This window comes from Phyllobates terribilis, unplaced genomic scaffold (assembly GCF_046119375.1).
Source record: "Phyllobates terribilis strain yellow unplaced genomic scaffold, ASM4611937v1 Scaffold_9__5_contigs__length_417890890, whole genome shotgun sequence".
NCBI classification, from domain to species: Eukaryota; Metazoa; Chordata; class Amphibia; order Anura; family Dendrobatidae; genus Phyllobates; species Phyllobates terribilis.
Genome location: NW_027362769.1, coordinates 120,215,355 through 120,232,176, shown reverse-complemented (window position 1 = coordinate 120,232,176; position 16,822 = coordinate 120,215,355). Strand labels below are relative to the sequence as shown.

At 46.0% G+C, this 16,822-nt stretch overlaps 1 protein-coding gene across 4 annotated transcripts in view; it reads left to right on the top strand.

Moving 5' to 3' along the window:
- The window catches only part of XIRP2 (xin actin binding repeat containing 2), a 238,766-nt gene extending 222,609 nt beyond the window's left edge, over window positions 1–16,157 (top strand). For all 4 annotated transcript variants that reach the window (XM_073647013.1, XM_073647012.1, XM_073647016.1 and 1 more), the window contains 2 exons: window positions 14,229–14,362; window positions 16,023–16,157. In XM_073647013.1, the coding sequence (XP_073503114.1) occupies window positions 14,229–14,323 (95 nt within the window). In that variant the 3' untranslated portion in view covers window positions 14,324–14,362; window positions 16,023–16,157. The remainder of the gene's footprint in view (window positions 1–14,228; window positions 14,363–16,022) is intronic.
- Window positions 16,158–16,822: the final 665 nt, after the last annotated feature.

Below are 16,822 nucleotides of genomic sequence, written 5' to 3'. Positions count from 1 at the left end.
CGTATTTACCCTACGTGTCATTTCTCCCAGGAAGTCCTGTAATTGAGCTTGTTGCAGAAGCAATGGCAGCCCGTCCAACATCAACTCGCACTTGTCGGTGGTGCTTTGACACACACACATCTTTCTTTGCGCATTTAATTCTTGAATACAGAGTTGGACAATGGCCTGATCTGTAATGCGTTTTGAGAAATAACATGCATAATTATGGCCAATCCACATTAAAAAAGCAGCCATAGAGTGTCCGGGAACTTTCTCCCACACTTTTCTTATCCAGGGCTGCTTTTCAGCAGGGTTGGACGGGCCCACCAGAGAACCGGAGACTCCTCTGGCGGGCCATGGCTTCTCCTTCAGGAGAGTTCATAGTGCCGAGGTGAGGCCATAATGATGATAGAGGCCACCATCTGCTTAGTTTTCTATTACTTGGAATTCAAGTGCAAGTATGCAGGCAGCCACCCACCCACCCCCAGGCCGCAACACTAAACTGCCAGATGTCTGGGCAGCTCTATGCACTTGAAATATGGCCTTTTAAGCTCGTGGAGGCGAAAGCTTTTCACAACCTCATGCTGGCAGCGGCCGGGTGTCCATACTTGGCCCCCAGCCGCCACTATATTTCCCAATATCGCCTCCGTCTTCCACAAGCATGGATCCCACAACATTACCCGTGTCCTCCCCAGTGCACTTACTGGGAAGGACCGCCTAACCACAAACATGTGGACAGGTGAATGTGGCCAGGGACGGTACAGAACCATATCTACCCTGCGTGTCATTTCTCCCAGGAAGTCCTCTAAAGCTGCTTGCACTTGAAATGTGGCCTGAACATTACTGCTGGTACTTTTCTGTGGGAATTTGCTTGCCTCCTACCAGCCTGGAATATTTCCAGCAAACTATGGTATGACGCCATGGTATTAGCACTGCCCCCAGTACCAGTAGCGAAGACATCCCCAATTTCCTTCTCAGGAATTTTATTTGGTAGACTGAGTGGCTGCCCAAATACATTTTCTCACAAAGGAGCTGAAGATAGAGTGGCAGTAGGTGCAAGTTTCTCCAGCCTGTTAGATATTAGAGGGTGAACGGCAGCACATTGGATCAGTGGTTAGCACTGAAGCCTTGCAGCGCTGGGATCCTGGGTTCAAATCCCAGCAAGGACAACATCTGCAAGGACTTTGTATGTTTTCCCCGTGTTTGCATGTGTTTCCACCTCAGTAAAAAAGCAACCTTAGAGTGTCCAGAAACCTTCCACACACTTTTCTTAACCAGGACTGCTTCTCGGCAGGGTTGGACGGTCCCACCAAAGAATCCTCTGGTGTCCCTTGGCTTCTACCTCAGGAGAGTTCATGATAGCGCTAACTTTGCAGCTGCTATGGGGCTCTTGAGCGGGTGAGAAAGGTTAGCCCTCAGAATCAAATCCTCTGGTGGGCACAACGTTTTTCAATCTGAAACAGCTTCTCAGTGGGAGTTGTATTTCACCACAGCCATATTCTTTAGCTCGGTGAAAGGACTGGCATAGAGGGAAACCGTATCTACCCGGGCTCTCATTTCCGCCCATTGTCACACACGACCATGCCTGGCTGTATGTTCAGCGGTGAGAGCCACAGATCAGGCTGCTGTTTTACAGCTTTCAACAACTCTGCAGCGCTGGGCGGTTTGTCAATTAACCATTAAGCATGTCATCTTCAGCACAGCCTGTTGCCGCTTGGCCAAGGCAGTGCGGCAGTGCTGTCAGCTTGTGACTGATGTGGTCATTTCGGAGATGGAGGAGGAGGTGCATGAGCTGAACAATGTGATTACATTGAGGTTAAATTGGTGACACTGTTTTTTATACTAAAGAAAGATACTATTGTTTTGTTTATTTTACGTTATTTTTTAAGACAAATGCATTCACCGGGAAATGTCATTTTAACATTTTACAACCTTATCTGGCAATGTGGTGTGTGACACATCATCAGACACATCCTGTTTTATTTATGATGGAGGGACTCTGAAAGTCATAAAGCCTATTTTTATAGGGACATTGTTATGCTCGCGCCCAGACTGACTGGCGTGAGCTTGATTAGTGATCCCACTGTACCATGAACTGAGGAGTGCCTGGAGGGGCGTAACTAAGTATCAACTCGCTCCGACCAAGGTCGCACGGCAGCTCAGTCAACTCCGTGAAACAGGGAGGAACCGAGCAGAGGGACCAGGTGCTACTCCAGGTCAGACCCCAGTCACAGCTGTTGACCCACATCGGGAAATGCAGGAACAGGCAGGTTAGACTGGCATATTGACAGGTGGGCACTGGTAGGCATGGCTGGTATGCAGACAGATGGATATTGACAGGCACAGCTGGTATGCAGGCAGGTGGGCACTGGCAGACACGGCTGGCATGCAGACAGCGGAGCAAAACCGCAGGTGCGGTGAGCAAGCAGAGCGGAGCAAAACCGCAGGTGCGGTGAACAAGCAGAGTGGAGCAAAACCGCAGGTGCGGTGAACAAGCAGAGCAGAGCAAAACCGTAGGTGTGGTGAACAAGCAGAGTGGAGCAAAACCGCAGGTGCGGTGAACAAGCAGAGCGGAGCAAAACCGCAGGTGCGGCGAACAAGCAGAGCGGAGCAAAACCACAGTTGCTGTGAACAAGCAGAGCGGAGCAAAACCGCAGATGCGGTGAACAAGCAGAGCAGAGAAAAACTGCAGGTGCGGTGAACAAGCAGAGCGGGACCGCAGGTGCAGTGAATGAGCAGAGCGGAACCGCGGGTGCGGTGAACAAGCAGAACAGAACAGAGCAGAAGGTGCAGGCAGAAAGGACAGGGCTCTGTTCACATGGAACAGACTGGAAAATACAGGAAGATGGTTAGAACACAGGAGGTAGATATGGAGGAAGGGAAAGGGGACTAGCAGAACCAGATACACACAAGGTACTTACAATGAAGTAGCGAGTGGACACAAAACGCACAAACAGAAGTACAGAGACAACGAGTTGGAGTTAGGTGCAGGTTCAGACACTGCAGGAAAAGGGAAGGTTCGGACATAGAGACAAGCAGGTAACGGGCTAGGACACTGTTCAGACAGGAACTGAACCGGGAACAAGATACAGGAACGAGCCTGGGAACTCAGCCCCCAGGGTGGCGGAAGCAGACTAGAAGTCAGAGATACAGGTAGCGGCCCTGAGTACACAGCCCCCAGAGTGGCGAAAACTGACTAGAAGTCACAGGTACAGGTAGAGGCCCTGGCTACTCAGCCCCCAGGGTGGCGGACAGACTAGAGTCAGGACAGGACCTGGCAACTAACAGTTGCACAGAACAGACTGTTAGAAAGTGTTGCTCAGGCACCTCCTACTGGGTGGAGGGGGTTTAAGTATCCAGTGACTCACAGAAATAGGCGAGGGAAGCATTAGGACTGCGCACACTGTAGCTTTAAGAATCAGAAAGCAACAGCGCCGACGCCCTAAGCCAGCAGACAAGAGACATACAAACAGCAGGTACTGGAGCAAAAGTGTGCAGCCTGGCCTGAATGGTAAGATTGCGGTCTCGCATGGTGGGAGATGGTAAGCCATGCAAGCACGCCGCCAGGGATGTTACAGACATCAGCCGGCCCTTACTATTCATATAAGGCCAGCAGTCGGCCCTAGCTATTGTTAGAGAGCCATCAGCCGGCTATGCTTTGTTGTTCCCATTATTAACAAGTTGGTCTCCTATACTGTTATTGCGTATCCAGTGGCTGCAAGGGCTGCCAAAAATTTGGACGCAACCCAATACCCCTTTGAAGAGATATAGAGGAGGGTCTCAGTAAAAAAAATGTTCCCATTATAAAGGAGCGGGTCTCCTATAGTGGTAATGCCCATGCGGTGACGGCAAGGGCTGCCAAAATTTGGGAAAAACCCCACTAAGAATTTCAAGACACATAGAGCAGGGCCACAGTAACGACAAATTCCCATTAGGAAGGAGAGAGTCTGCTATACAGTTATAGGGTATGCAGGGAGTCCAATGGCTGACCAATTTTAGGAAAAACCCAACTAAGAAATTAAAGACACACAGAGCAGGGTCACAGTAACAAGGTACGACATGTTCCCATTAGAAAGGAGAGGGTCTGCTATACAGTTATAGGGTATGCAGTGAGTCCAACGGCTGACCAATTTTAGGAAAAACCTCACTAAGAATTTAAAGACATGTGGAGCAGGGCCACAGTAACAACAAATTCCCATTAGAAATGAGAGAGTCTCCCATAGTGTTGGCTTATGCAGTGAATGCAAGGGCTGCCAAAAATTTGGAGACACTTCAATGACCCTTGGAAGAGACGTGGAGGAGGGCCTCATAAAAAGATGTTCCCATTAGAAAGGAGCGGGTCTCCTATACTTGTAATGCCCATGCACTAAGGGTATGGGCTGACAAACATTTACACCTGGGGGGTATACATGAACATACTGTATAAAAAAAATTTTTTACGGGCATCATAAACGCCCTTTAAAAAAATTATGTGGGTGTTGCATCAGGGACCACGGTCACCCTGGTGATATGGTGGTGGAGGATGAGAAGAAGGAGGAGGACAACAGCAAATAGCCAAATTCAGGAAGCGTATACCCATGTGTGGGTGGGAAAAGGTGCATGGGAATACACCTCCCAAGAAAAGACACTGGATTTGAGTTTATGTTACGCTGCTATCATTTGGTGGTGTTGAGAAGTCTGGCCCAATCCAGCGCTTGTTCATTTTTATAAGAGTCAGCCTGTCAGCATTTTCAGTTGACAGGCGGATGCACTTATCAGTTATAATTCCACCAGCGGCACTAAAAACCCGCTCTGATAAAACGCTGGCAGCAGGGCAGGCCAGGACCTCCAAGGCATAGAGTGCCAGTTCATTCCACGTATCCAGCTTGAATACCCAATAATTATAAGGCACAGGGGAATCACGGAGGATATTGGTACGGTCGGCAAGGTACTCCCTCAGCATCTTCCCAAACTTTGCACTCTTTGTAAGCGTACCCTGCGCCTCAGGGCCTGTGCGATGGCAGGGTCTGAGAAAACTCTCACAGAACTTTGACAGTGTTCCCCTGCCTCTGCTGGATTGAAGTTGTGTCTCTCTCGCCTATACTCCTTGGTTGTTCAACGAAGTGTGCCCTCTGCCACCAGCTTTTTCAGATGGGAAATTTTTTAATAGTACCGCAACAAGGGCCTTCTGGTACTGTCCCATTTTTGTACACCTGTCCGCCTCAGGAATAAGAAATAGAAAGTTCTCCTTGTAGCATGGGTCTAGAAGTGTCACGAACCAGTAATGACTGTCACCCAAAATTTTGAGAACGCGATGGTCATGGGAAAGGCAGCGTAACATAAACTCAGCCATGCGTGCCAGACTACTAACAGGCAAGACTTCCGTGTCTTCACCAAGAGGATGACTGACCATGCTCTCCTCCTCCTTCTCCTCCTCCTCTCTGTCCTTTGGCCATCCACGCTGAACAGACGGTATGACAGCTGTGCAGGTAGTACCGTCTATAGTGGATGAAACTAGATCCTGTCCTTCCTCCTCCTCCTCTTTCTCATTGTCACCCAATCCACGTTGGGATGAGATGAGGCTTGGCTGTGTGTAATCACCCTGTATGGTTCCTTGCTCCATCTCATCATGCTCCGCCTGCAATGCATCCTTTTGGATTGTGAGCAGAGAGCGTTTCAGAAGACAGAGAAGCGGGATGGTGACGCTAATTATGGCGTCATCGCCGCTCACCATCTTGGTGGAGTCCTCAAAGTTTTGGAGGATGGTACATATGTCTGACATCCATATCCACTCCTGAGGTCTTATGTGTGGAGTCTGAACTGAATACCGACGGCCTTGTTGATGCTGGTACTCAACAACTGCCCTCTTCTGCTCACAAATCCTTCCAAACATCTGCAGTGTAGAGTTCCAACGCATGGAGACATCACACACCAGTCTGTGAGCCGAAAGCTGCAAACGCTGCTGAAACACTGCAAGGGCGGCGGAAGCTGTAGCTGATTTTCTAAAATGGGCACACAGGCGGCGTACTTTAACAAGCAGATCCGGCAGCTCCGGGTAGGATTTGAGAAACCGCTGAACCACGAGGTTAAGCACATGGGCCAGGCATGGTAAGTGTGTGAGCTCGCCTTGCCTCAAAGCCTCCACCAGGTTCCGGTCATTGTCACACACGACCATGCCTGGCTGTAGGTACAGCGGTGTGAGCCACAGATCTGCCTGCTCCATCAGAGCTGTCCACAACTCTTCAGCATTGTGCGGTTTTTCACCTAAGCATATTAGCTTCAGCACAACCTGTTGCCGCTTGGCTGAGGCAGTGCTGCAGTGCTTCCAGCTTGTGACTGATGTGGTCATTTCGGAGATGGAGGCTGAAGAGGAGGAGGAGGCTGAGGAAGATGAGATGCAGGAGCTGTAGACCATGGGGGCAACCCTGATTGACCTAGGGCCTGTAATCCTTGGCCTTGGGAGGACGTGTTCCGTCCCAAGGTCCGACTGGATCCCGGCTTCCACTATGTTAACCCAGTGTGCCGTCAGGGAGATGTACTATCCCTGCCCACAAGCACTTGTCCACGTGTCCGTGGTTAGGTGGACTTTACCGGTAACTGCGTTGTTGAGAGCTCGGCTAATGTTTTGGGACACGTGCTTGTGTAATGCGGGGATGGCACACTGGGAGAAATAATGGCGGTTGGGGACCGAGGGACAGCCATCGCCATCAGGTTGTGGAATGCTTCCGTCTCCACGAGCCAAAAAGGCAACATTTCGAGCGCAAGCAGTCGTGAAATGTGAGAATTTAGTAGTGTGGCCTGTGGGGAGTTGGCTGCATATTTGCACTTGAGTTCCAAGGACTGGGGTATGGATAACTGAACTCTGCGCTGGGACAAGGACATGGACGTGCTTCCTGATGCTGCTACTTGAGAGTGTGCAACGACAGGTTCATGGCAGGTGGCATCTTTGCATGCACCATGGACAGGGGATTGGTTTGCATGCATAACAGTAGAAGAAGCAATGGTGCCACCCGCAGACACTGTTCCTGGACCCTGAGATTCGGCCCACAAAGTGAGGTGCTTTGCTGCCTTGTGTCTGATCATGCTGGTGGTGGTCAGGCTGGTCGTTTTGCCACCCCTGCTGATGCTGGCCTGGCAGGTGGTGCAAATGGCCTTTTTGGAGTCATCAGCAGAGTCTTTAAAAAACAACCAGACTCGGGAAGACCTAACAGTTGTACTGGCAACTTCCTTCGTGTTGGTGTTACGGGGAACGGTTGCCTGCCTTCTGTCTGTGACCACCACACTGCTTCTTCCTGCCTGTTGGGGTGCTCCGCCTCCCTCCCCCTGTGTGCTGCTGTCCTCGCTCTGCATGTCCTCCTGCCAGGTTGGGTCAGTTACTATATCATCCACCACCTCGTCTTCCACTTCCGCACCCTGGTCCTCCTCCTGACTTTCTGGCAATTGTGTCTCATCATCGTCCACCTCTTGTGACACTTTCCCACCGTCACCTTCGTGTGACCGTGGCTGCTCAAATATTTGGGCATCGCTACACGCGATCTCCTCTCGCCCCTCTTCAAGTGGACCGGGCGAGAGGCCCGAATCTATAAATGGGAAAGTGAACAGTGTGGGATCAGTCGTCTCTGGGTACTCGGCATGGTGGGAGGAAGGAGGATCAGGGTGAGGAATATGTGGTCCAGACTCACGGCTACCGAGACTTGACCGTGTGGAAGACAGGATGGTGGTGGTGGTGGCTAAGTGACTGGAAGCATTATCCGCTATCCAACCAACAACCTTTTGACACTGCTCTGGGTTCAATAGTGGTGTGCTGCGGTCCCCTAGAAATTGGGACAGGAAGGTGTGACGAGAAGATGTGGGTGTTTGTTGTGGCACAATTTCGGCTTGCCCACGGCCTTGTCCTCGGCCTCTGCATGCACCATTACCATCACATCCAGTTCCCTGTCCCTTGCCACGTGCCTAGCCCATTTTAAATGGAGGACAGTATCTTCCACGCTCACTACCAATGACTGAGTTTGGAGCAAACTTATATGTGATAGAGAAAGCAGAGTTTTAAATACCTGGCCTGTAGGTAAGTAGTTTGAACAGCAAACTGCGGTGAATTGCTTCAATGACACACTAAAGGAAATTCTTAATGGAGGCCAGAAATGGCAGTATTTTCTGACAACGTATATGTGATCCGTTTGACGGAGAAAACACAGCTTTAAATAGCTGGATTTCTAGCTCTCTAATATGGAATGGACCTGGCTGTATTCTGCAGTACCAACAAGCAAATGACGCAGAAAAACGGTGTTCTCTGGATTGCTTTTTAAGCAAATAATGAGGATTAAGATCCAAAGAAAAGTATTCCTGGCCCCTGAGACCTGGGACTATTTCTAGAAATATCTAACAGCAGCAGAAGGCAGAATTGGAATGGAGCCGCTTGTGCTATATGCACTGCTGTCTGCTATATACACTGCCTGCCTATACATCCTGCCTGCCTGATATCTCTGCAGATGGATTAGTCCTCAGAAGGACTGTTTGTTAAGATGGATATATGTAATGTACGGTTTTTCTCCCTACACTACCTAATACACAAGCAAATCTCTCCCTGACACAGCAGCACCTCTCCCAAAACAAGCAAATGGCGCAGAAAAACGCTGTTCTCTGGATTGCTTTTTAAGCAAATAATGAGGATTAAGATCCAAAGAAAAGTATTCCTGGCCCCTGAGACCTGGGCCTATTTCTAGAAATATCTAACAGCAGCAGAAGGCAGAATTGGAATGGAGCCTCTCGTGCTATATGCACTGCAGTCTGCTATATACACTGCCTGCCTATACACCCTGCCTGCCTGATATCTCTGCAGATGGATTAGTCCTCAGAAGGACTGTTTGTTAAGATGGATATGTGTAATGTACGGTTTTTCTCCCTACACTACCTAATACACGATCAAATCTCTCCCTGACACAGCAGCAGCTCTCCCTACATGGTCTGATCCGGAGTGACTGTGATGGGCATGGCAGCGCCAGGTCTGATATAGACCTGATGACGCTGTGTGGTCAGCCAATCACTGTAATGCCCACAACCAACATGGCTGCGGCATTACAGTGCATGGCAGGCAATCCCTGCATGTTCATTGGCTCTCTAAAGAGCACCAAACATGCAGGGAGGGGACCCAAGTTCCCACCCGAGCAACCCGGAAATACTCGGCGAGCACCGAGCATCTCGAGCAGTGAGATGCTCGGGCGAGCACCGAGCAGTAGCGAGCATGCTCGCTCATCACTAGTTATAACGAATGCCTTTTGCCCTGTAGGATCCAACCTGTCCATGCATTAGACAATGAACAGACTGCAATAGGCACTATGCAATGCTCCACTTTCCCTGCGGGGGAGCCGCAGGGGAATTAAACACTTGTTTACAATTTACCCAGTAGATTACTGCTCCTCCCCTGTTTTTTCATTGGTCAATGAGACAAATTTTTTTCTGATATTTTAGAAATGTCCACTGTTCTTCTTAGCTTCAGTTAATTGATGTCTTGTTTGACTTCATTCACGTCATTTTTTCTGAACAAGCATGATGACAGTTTAGCAGTGAATAATAGGGAACATCAGAGATAGTGGCAACTGGGTCACTAAGAACTGGTGTTACATACATTAATATTAATACCCAATGGAGTCTGTGGACAAGCACAATAATGTACATATGTGTAATATAAATTTGTAAAATATTGGATTGTTCTAAGGTATAAATCTCATGTACAGCAGGGATGCATAACCTTTTTGGTTGTGAGAGCCATGTTTCAGGTTGAACCACTCCCAAGGGAAACAATAAAACTTAAAGGAGCATCCAAATCCAAGACATTTACTAAATGTTTGAAGTCATTTTTTAGGACTCCTGTCCTCTTCGCCCTGAATAGAACTTCTGAAGGAAGAGACCATATATTAGGCTTTCTCCAATGTTGATTGCTGAAAAGTTCAAAAGTTTCATTACTCCTATAAACTACAAAGAGGTTAACCGTACCTGTGCATTGACACCTCTTCACCTGCTTAGAAATGATCTAATTGGCTTCAAATTTGTTGAACATTTTACAAAAGATTTAATTTTGCCAAATCCTAATTTTTGTGGTTAGTTTCTTTTGGATAATAGAAATCGGGAAGGGATTAAAAACAAAAAAACGATACTATTATACTCACACAGCCTCAACTGTCCAGCTGTACAGCCCCTCTTCAGTCCAATGGTCATTCTCAGTCCGGTGCAGTCTTTTCCTTTGTAGGTGAGGTATTTTCTTCCAGCTCTTGAGAAATAAAAGGAGATTGACGTTTCTGGTTGACCGCGTTGCTGCTGGAAAAGTAGTTATTCCATGCTATGGTAATATTCAATAGTAGCATTATTATGCGTTTCAAGTTCGTACCAAACTCTTCTTCAAAATATAGACTCTTGGCTTCTTCAATGCTGATCATGCCCAACCTCATCATGGTGCACGTTATGACGTCACATGAGGTTTAGTAGGTCATTAAGTGCATCGTGATGTGATAACTGCGTAGGTCCTGGTCAGCATCAAAGAATCCAAGAACCAGAGGAAGACACTGCAGCGGGCAAAAGAAGAGGTCATAGTGGACAGAAGAAGACTACTGGACTGGAGCGGGGCTGTGTGGTGGGATATGTGAGGGCAAAATGAGTATAATTCTTTTTTATTTTATTTTACTTATGGTTATTGTGCTTCTGGGTCAGGTGAAACTTCAGAGCATAATGATGCATATTCAATTGCATGGAATAAATCTGACCCAAATTGAATTTTCCCCAATGAATCTGCTGAATTTAATCTGCTCCTTTCTTGAGTGCCTCACTTGGGTAAAGAGACCCCATTTCCGTCAATATATGGAGGTCCTGAAGTAGACCTCATGGTGCATTATTATTACCTTCCTGTCTTTGTTTCTGCACTGTTCCTCTGCTCTCTGACATTCATGGGAGCAGTTACCAGACACAGAGAAGCATATCTATAACCAGACAATAGAGGGTCACACAGAATGGTATTGTGACCTCCAGCCCACAGTATGTGCATCCATGCCCTATAACAAGGGTCTCCAACCTGTTGTCAGGATTCCAGTTGTCCTTCTACAGTTTGACCACTAGTGGCTGCTATTGTTCACCTTAATAATTGTGCTGCAATCCCACAACTTACCAATGGAGGCTGCTGTTGTGTTCTGCAATTGCCCTTTACTAAGATGGCAGATTCTGAACCTGTGGTATCCATCTTGTTTCCTGTATGGGTCTACTTAAAGCCGCATGGATCTCTCATTCATTGCTTGAGTATTGTGTCCAGCTGTTAGCCTAGTTTTCAGTCTCCAAGCTCCTGAACATTCTTATCTAGATTGAGATTGTTCTCAGCTATCTACGGATTGTTTCCTACAACTCCTTTTGCTAACTACAAAAACTTTTGCTACCGCTTGTTGTTCCTGCTCGTGCTCCTTTGGCCACTGGTTTTCAACAGTACTACGTCAGTATCGCAACACCTGTAGTGCTACACCTGTAGCAGAATGACAACTCCTCTCATGCCCTCACAGGGCCAGGTGGGTATTTTGCATCAGCTGTAGATCCACAGGATGGAGAGTACCTCTATAGAGTGTATGGTTAATGGCCGGAGGGGGTTAAATGCAATTGTAATATTTTTCACCATTTCAAGTTAAATCTATCTCAGTAGGTTTTTATGCATGCTTTTGCAAATCCACAGAAAGGACACCATGATATAATGATAGTTTTTACTAAATTACCAACTCAGTCCAGATATTTCTGCATCTATAGGCACTATTCTTTACATTATAAGGTATGTAAGATTAGTGCTTTCAACATTTCCACCCAAGTTGGCCGGCTGTGAAATAGACCCAACCCTATACCACAGTTAAGTGTCTGTCTTCCTGATCAGCCTTGTTAAGATATAGGACATTCTATAGAGATTTAATGTCCGTACAAATATAAATCACTGATGTATAATTTTTCTGAAAAATCCGGCACATACTGCAACATCATTAGATTGTCCTAGAACAGCTGAAATGTGAAGTTATTGAAAGTGGCATCTAGATATTCACAAATAACATTGCCTGACCCTCTTATAATGAACCCTGAGTCAATATTCTCCAAGACACCTTTCTTCATAGAATATATTTATAATGTAAAGTAACTGAGGTTTGTGGCAGTTTCCTCTAATTATCATATAATATAGAAACAGATGTTGACTTCTTGTATAATGATATAAAGGCACAACCTTGTAGAAGGTGTTATCTTCTGGCTTGCATGAGGAGGTGTACATAAAGCTCCTGCCTATGTTACTTACCATCCATGAATGCTGTCCTTTAGGGTTCATATGTGGCACCCCAGGGGTCTGGTTTCCACAGTAACGGCAATGTTATGTCTGAGAGCAGGTGGGAGGTCTCTTGGTCAGGAATCCTATGCATGCCACACCTCCTGCCCAGTCCTGGGAGGGGAAGAACTTCCCCTATATAAACCTGGGGCTGAGGCAGGGTTAGAGAGTTCAGAGGGAGAGTTCAGCCAGGAGGGCTGACAGGGAGCTGTGGCTCCGGCTGGGCCCAGCTCCTGGGCCATGCCAGAAGTAGAGACAGAGAAGAGAAGCAGCTATGGGAAGAAACAACAGGAGCTCTGTGGGAGCAGTGTTACAAGGAGTCAGGGGCTGGCAGCTGCAGAGCTCGCTCTGACTGAGAAGATTTCTTACCGGACCCGGAGTCCGAGGCTGTGGGGACTAACTCCTACCCAGCAGCAGAATCCGTCAGGCAGGGGATTTCAGGTCCTCTGGCCAAGAAACCCGAAGGCACGGTCACACGCATGGGACCAGCACCGCCGTCGTGGAGCGGAAGCTACTAGAAGGCCCCGAGTCACCGGCCATACGGGTGAGCACCACACGGTACACTCAGGGACGTGGGCTACTTATACCCGCCTCTAGCAAGGTAGCCAGAAGAGTACAGTCAGTTTGGGAGGCCTACAACTCCGCCTGGCCAGGGGAGATCCCATCTGCTCAAGGACTGACCAGGCCCCAATCGCTAGCCAGTACTCCGGGAGGGTCTATCTTTGTCACCAGTAAAGACCCTGAATCATACCGCATCGTCTCTGAGTGATTCCTGCTACCCCCATCATCCATGTCGGCTGCCCTGAGGCCATACCCCTCCCGTTGGGGGCTATACTATCACGCTGCACAATCCTACCACCGGCCTCAGCGGTCTGCCCTGCAGCAGCAGCTCCTTAGCTGTACTCAACGGGTGGCGTAGTCGTCCAACATCTACCGCTGATACAGCGCCACTTAGTCTGACTCCCTGGGCACGGACCGGGTCACCGCCACGAGACTACAACCCTCAAAAGATCTGGCTCCGGGTAAGCTCCCGCGTGCGCAACGCAGCGCGACACAGGCCCAGGGGCGCGTCACATACACATGACCATATTATGGCTTCAAGTTATAAGTTATATGGAGCTGTTATTTGTGATCATATCATACCTCAATATATTTTCAATATGAAACATGTCTTGTGCCATTGGAAGCCATATTATCATTTTTTTCTCTCCGAGCTTCTAGTGGAGAATAACTCTGTATAATGGACTACCTACACCCATCATACAGGCTCTGAACATGCTTAAAGCTAAATTGCATTCAGCACCTATCCATAGAATAGATGTGAGAGGTATGATTTCTGGGGGTCCGGCTGCTAAGACCCCATTATTCCCAAGGATGGGAGTCCCAAAGTCCCTTGTGTGAGTGGTGCTCTACTGGGCAAGTTCAACCACCACTCCTTCAGAAGGTGAATGGAGCAATGGCTGCACATGCGCACAACTGCTCCATTTAAATAGGGATTTTGGGAACCCCCATCATCATGATGAATGGTGATCTCAATAGCAATCATACATTTAACACCTATCATATGGATAGGCAATATTAGTTGTTTATGAAACAATCCTTTTAGATCCATTTCTTCATATTCCAATGTTCTCCTAACCACCTCTTACTTTTCTGATAGGGAACGATAATGCAAAGATAATTATCAAGTGACACTAAAGTCGATTGCTAGTTATCTTCCCACTCCATCATAGTAAGGTATAGAATTCATGCATTGCTCTAGATGTTAGATATGGGAATGTCAATCTTGTTCCAAGTAAGAAAGTCTTAGAATTGCTTCTAAATTCTATAAGCACGATGTGTGCACTGAAATAACAGCATGACATTGAAATACAGAAATCTGGAGACTGTGATCTTTACAGTAAAGCTAAAAAAATCTCCTTATTTTTTGTTCCTTTAGAAAATGCTTCCTCAGGAAAAGGAAATGTGCAACGTTTGTCAAAAGAAGGTTTACCCAATGGAGTGCCTGGTGGCAGACAAGCAGACTTTTCATAAAAGCTGCTTTTGTTGCAACCACTGCAGAAGTAAATTAAGGTGAGTAAAGACGTACACAATAACATTCCGGTGCATGACTTTAATTTCCTCTAAAATGGAAGATTGCATTCCAAGACTCTGATACAGAAGGGAATTCTTTAAAAAAAAAAAAAAAAAAAAATTCCTCCACGAAATATAAATATACCTTTATCCTGCTAATGTGCACTGGGCTATCTCATGATATTGTGAAAAACCAAGGAAGGAGTATAAATGAGATGGCTACTTCTTTTCACCACAACATGTATCCACGAAAAGATGATAAATGTATGATCATGGGTGTCCCGCTACTGAGAACCCAAATGATCTTAAAAACCGAAGGCCCAAAACTGCTCCTGTGAATGAAGCATTAGTGAGCATGTGCGACCACCATTCCTATAGATAATGAATGGAGCAGTGGTCACACGTGCTCACTACCACTTCATTTACACAGGCAACTTATCGTTGTACGCATATCATGAGACCTAAACAATGGCCCAATTATTAATGTTGCCCCATTGTAAATGTGTAAAAAAGGGCACAATTTTATAGTAATAAAACTGCACAGATCCCAATTAGTCTTAAGTTTTAATATTTTAAAGGGTCACTAAGTGGGAGTAGAGATTCATTATGCTGAAAAAGACTATTTATTAATATATATCAAAGTGTCTAATGGGACTCCTGATGGAGGATGGAAGTTGTAGAAAGGAGCCCAAGAAGCTCTTAGCTTTTATCTGTATGGGGCCATCATCTTCTTATGGCAGACCTGGAAAATGTGCACATAGTGGGGCATTTTTATCAATATTGTCTAATTCCTACAGACTTAGACTAGAGTCTTAAAATGTGCCTATTCGTGGAAGTAGTTCATGCTGGTGGATAAATCTTTCTATTTTTAAGACTGTCTAGTCTAACTGTACACCACCTATTACTTGACTTATTTTGTGGCAGAGACTTGCACCACAATTGGTACATTATTTGGCACATTGTATCACACATTAAGCTATTCACCTTAGTCAGATTAGTGTTTAAAGAAAAAAATGGGTTTGGTACTGTGTTAGCCAGTTGACAAAAAGATTGTTCTCAGAGGGAAAAACAAGCTTTTTTTAACGTGCATATATTTGTATTTATACATATATTTTGGTATACCATGCCTGAGGAAGAGACCTAAGATGTCTCGAAAGCTTGCCTTGCAACATCATTTATTTTATTTTTGTTAGCCATTAAAAAGTATCATAACTACAAGATTATCTTGTTTTTCCCACTGAGAGCAATTAGCATCTAAAACACATTATAAACATGGTACAAGTCATAAAAGACAGTTTTTGGCACAAATTAGACCAGAAAGTTGGTGCATTTAGCTTGATAAATATGCCCTAGTATATTTAGATTTGTAAAGCTTAATTGTATAAGCCACAGTCTGAGATTCCCTACACACATCACATATAAGTCCCTTCTAAAATCACATCTAAGCCTCTGCACAAACTTGCAAAATCTGAAATTCGTTTTCAAGCCTTCATGTAAAATAATTTGTATGGATGAAAGTAGCTTTTATTGGTGATGTGGAAGTCATGGTGTGGCTTTGCAATAGTTTGAGCTCAGATATGATTTCCATGTCTGATTAGATAATTATTATTAGTATTACACATATGACATTCTACATTTTTTCCCCACGCTTTCCCAACAGTTTAGGAAATTATGCATCTCTCCATGGACATATATACTGCAAGCCCCACTTTAAACAACTCTTCAAATCTAAAGGAAATTATGATGAAGGCTTTGGATACAAACCCCACAAAGAACGCTGGAATCCAAAATCAAAATCTGCGGATGGTGAATCTCGAGCAGACAGACAAGACACAAGTAAATCATTGGTTAAGGAGTCAAGTATAGTTAGTAACTCTCAAGGTTTAATCCAAAATGAAGAAGCCAGTAGTACAGACAATGTCAATTTGAAGATGTCCAGTGAAAGACGGAAGCTCAGTGTCACATGGCCTCCTTCAGAGGAAAGCTCTAGACAAAGTTCCATGGTTGAGAAAGTTATAGTAAGCAAAGCAAAATGGCCTCCAGAGGATGATATGGTAAGACCTCCACCTGAAGGAGGAGAACAGGGCAAATCTGAAAGTGAAAAAACAGCTAATATTTTTAGGGAAGGGAAAGATGTTGTACAAGAAGGTATGAGTGAGGTTCAAAGCTTCTCGGGAGACAAGAAAGGACTTTCTAGAATGAGTGTGGGAAGTTTGGATAAAGAAACAATTAAAAATGTAGATGGTCTGGTGAAGGTTACGAAAATTGATGGAGATGAGGAGCTAAACCATGTAAACCCCAACAGTAACAACAACAATAATAATAATAATAATAATAGTTGCAATATTCCTAATGCAGAACATGAAGAACATTGGCTAAAGGTGCCCACGATGTGCCCAAAACCCATTAACAGACCTGAACTACAATTCGACATCCAAGAGATTCATCTAAGCAACAGTT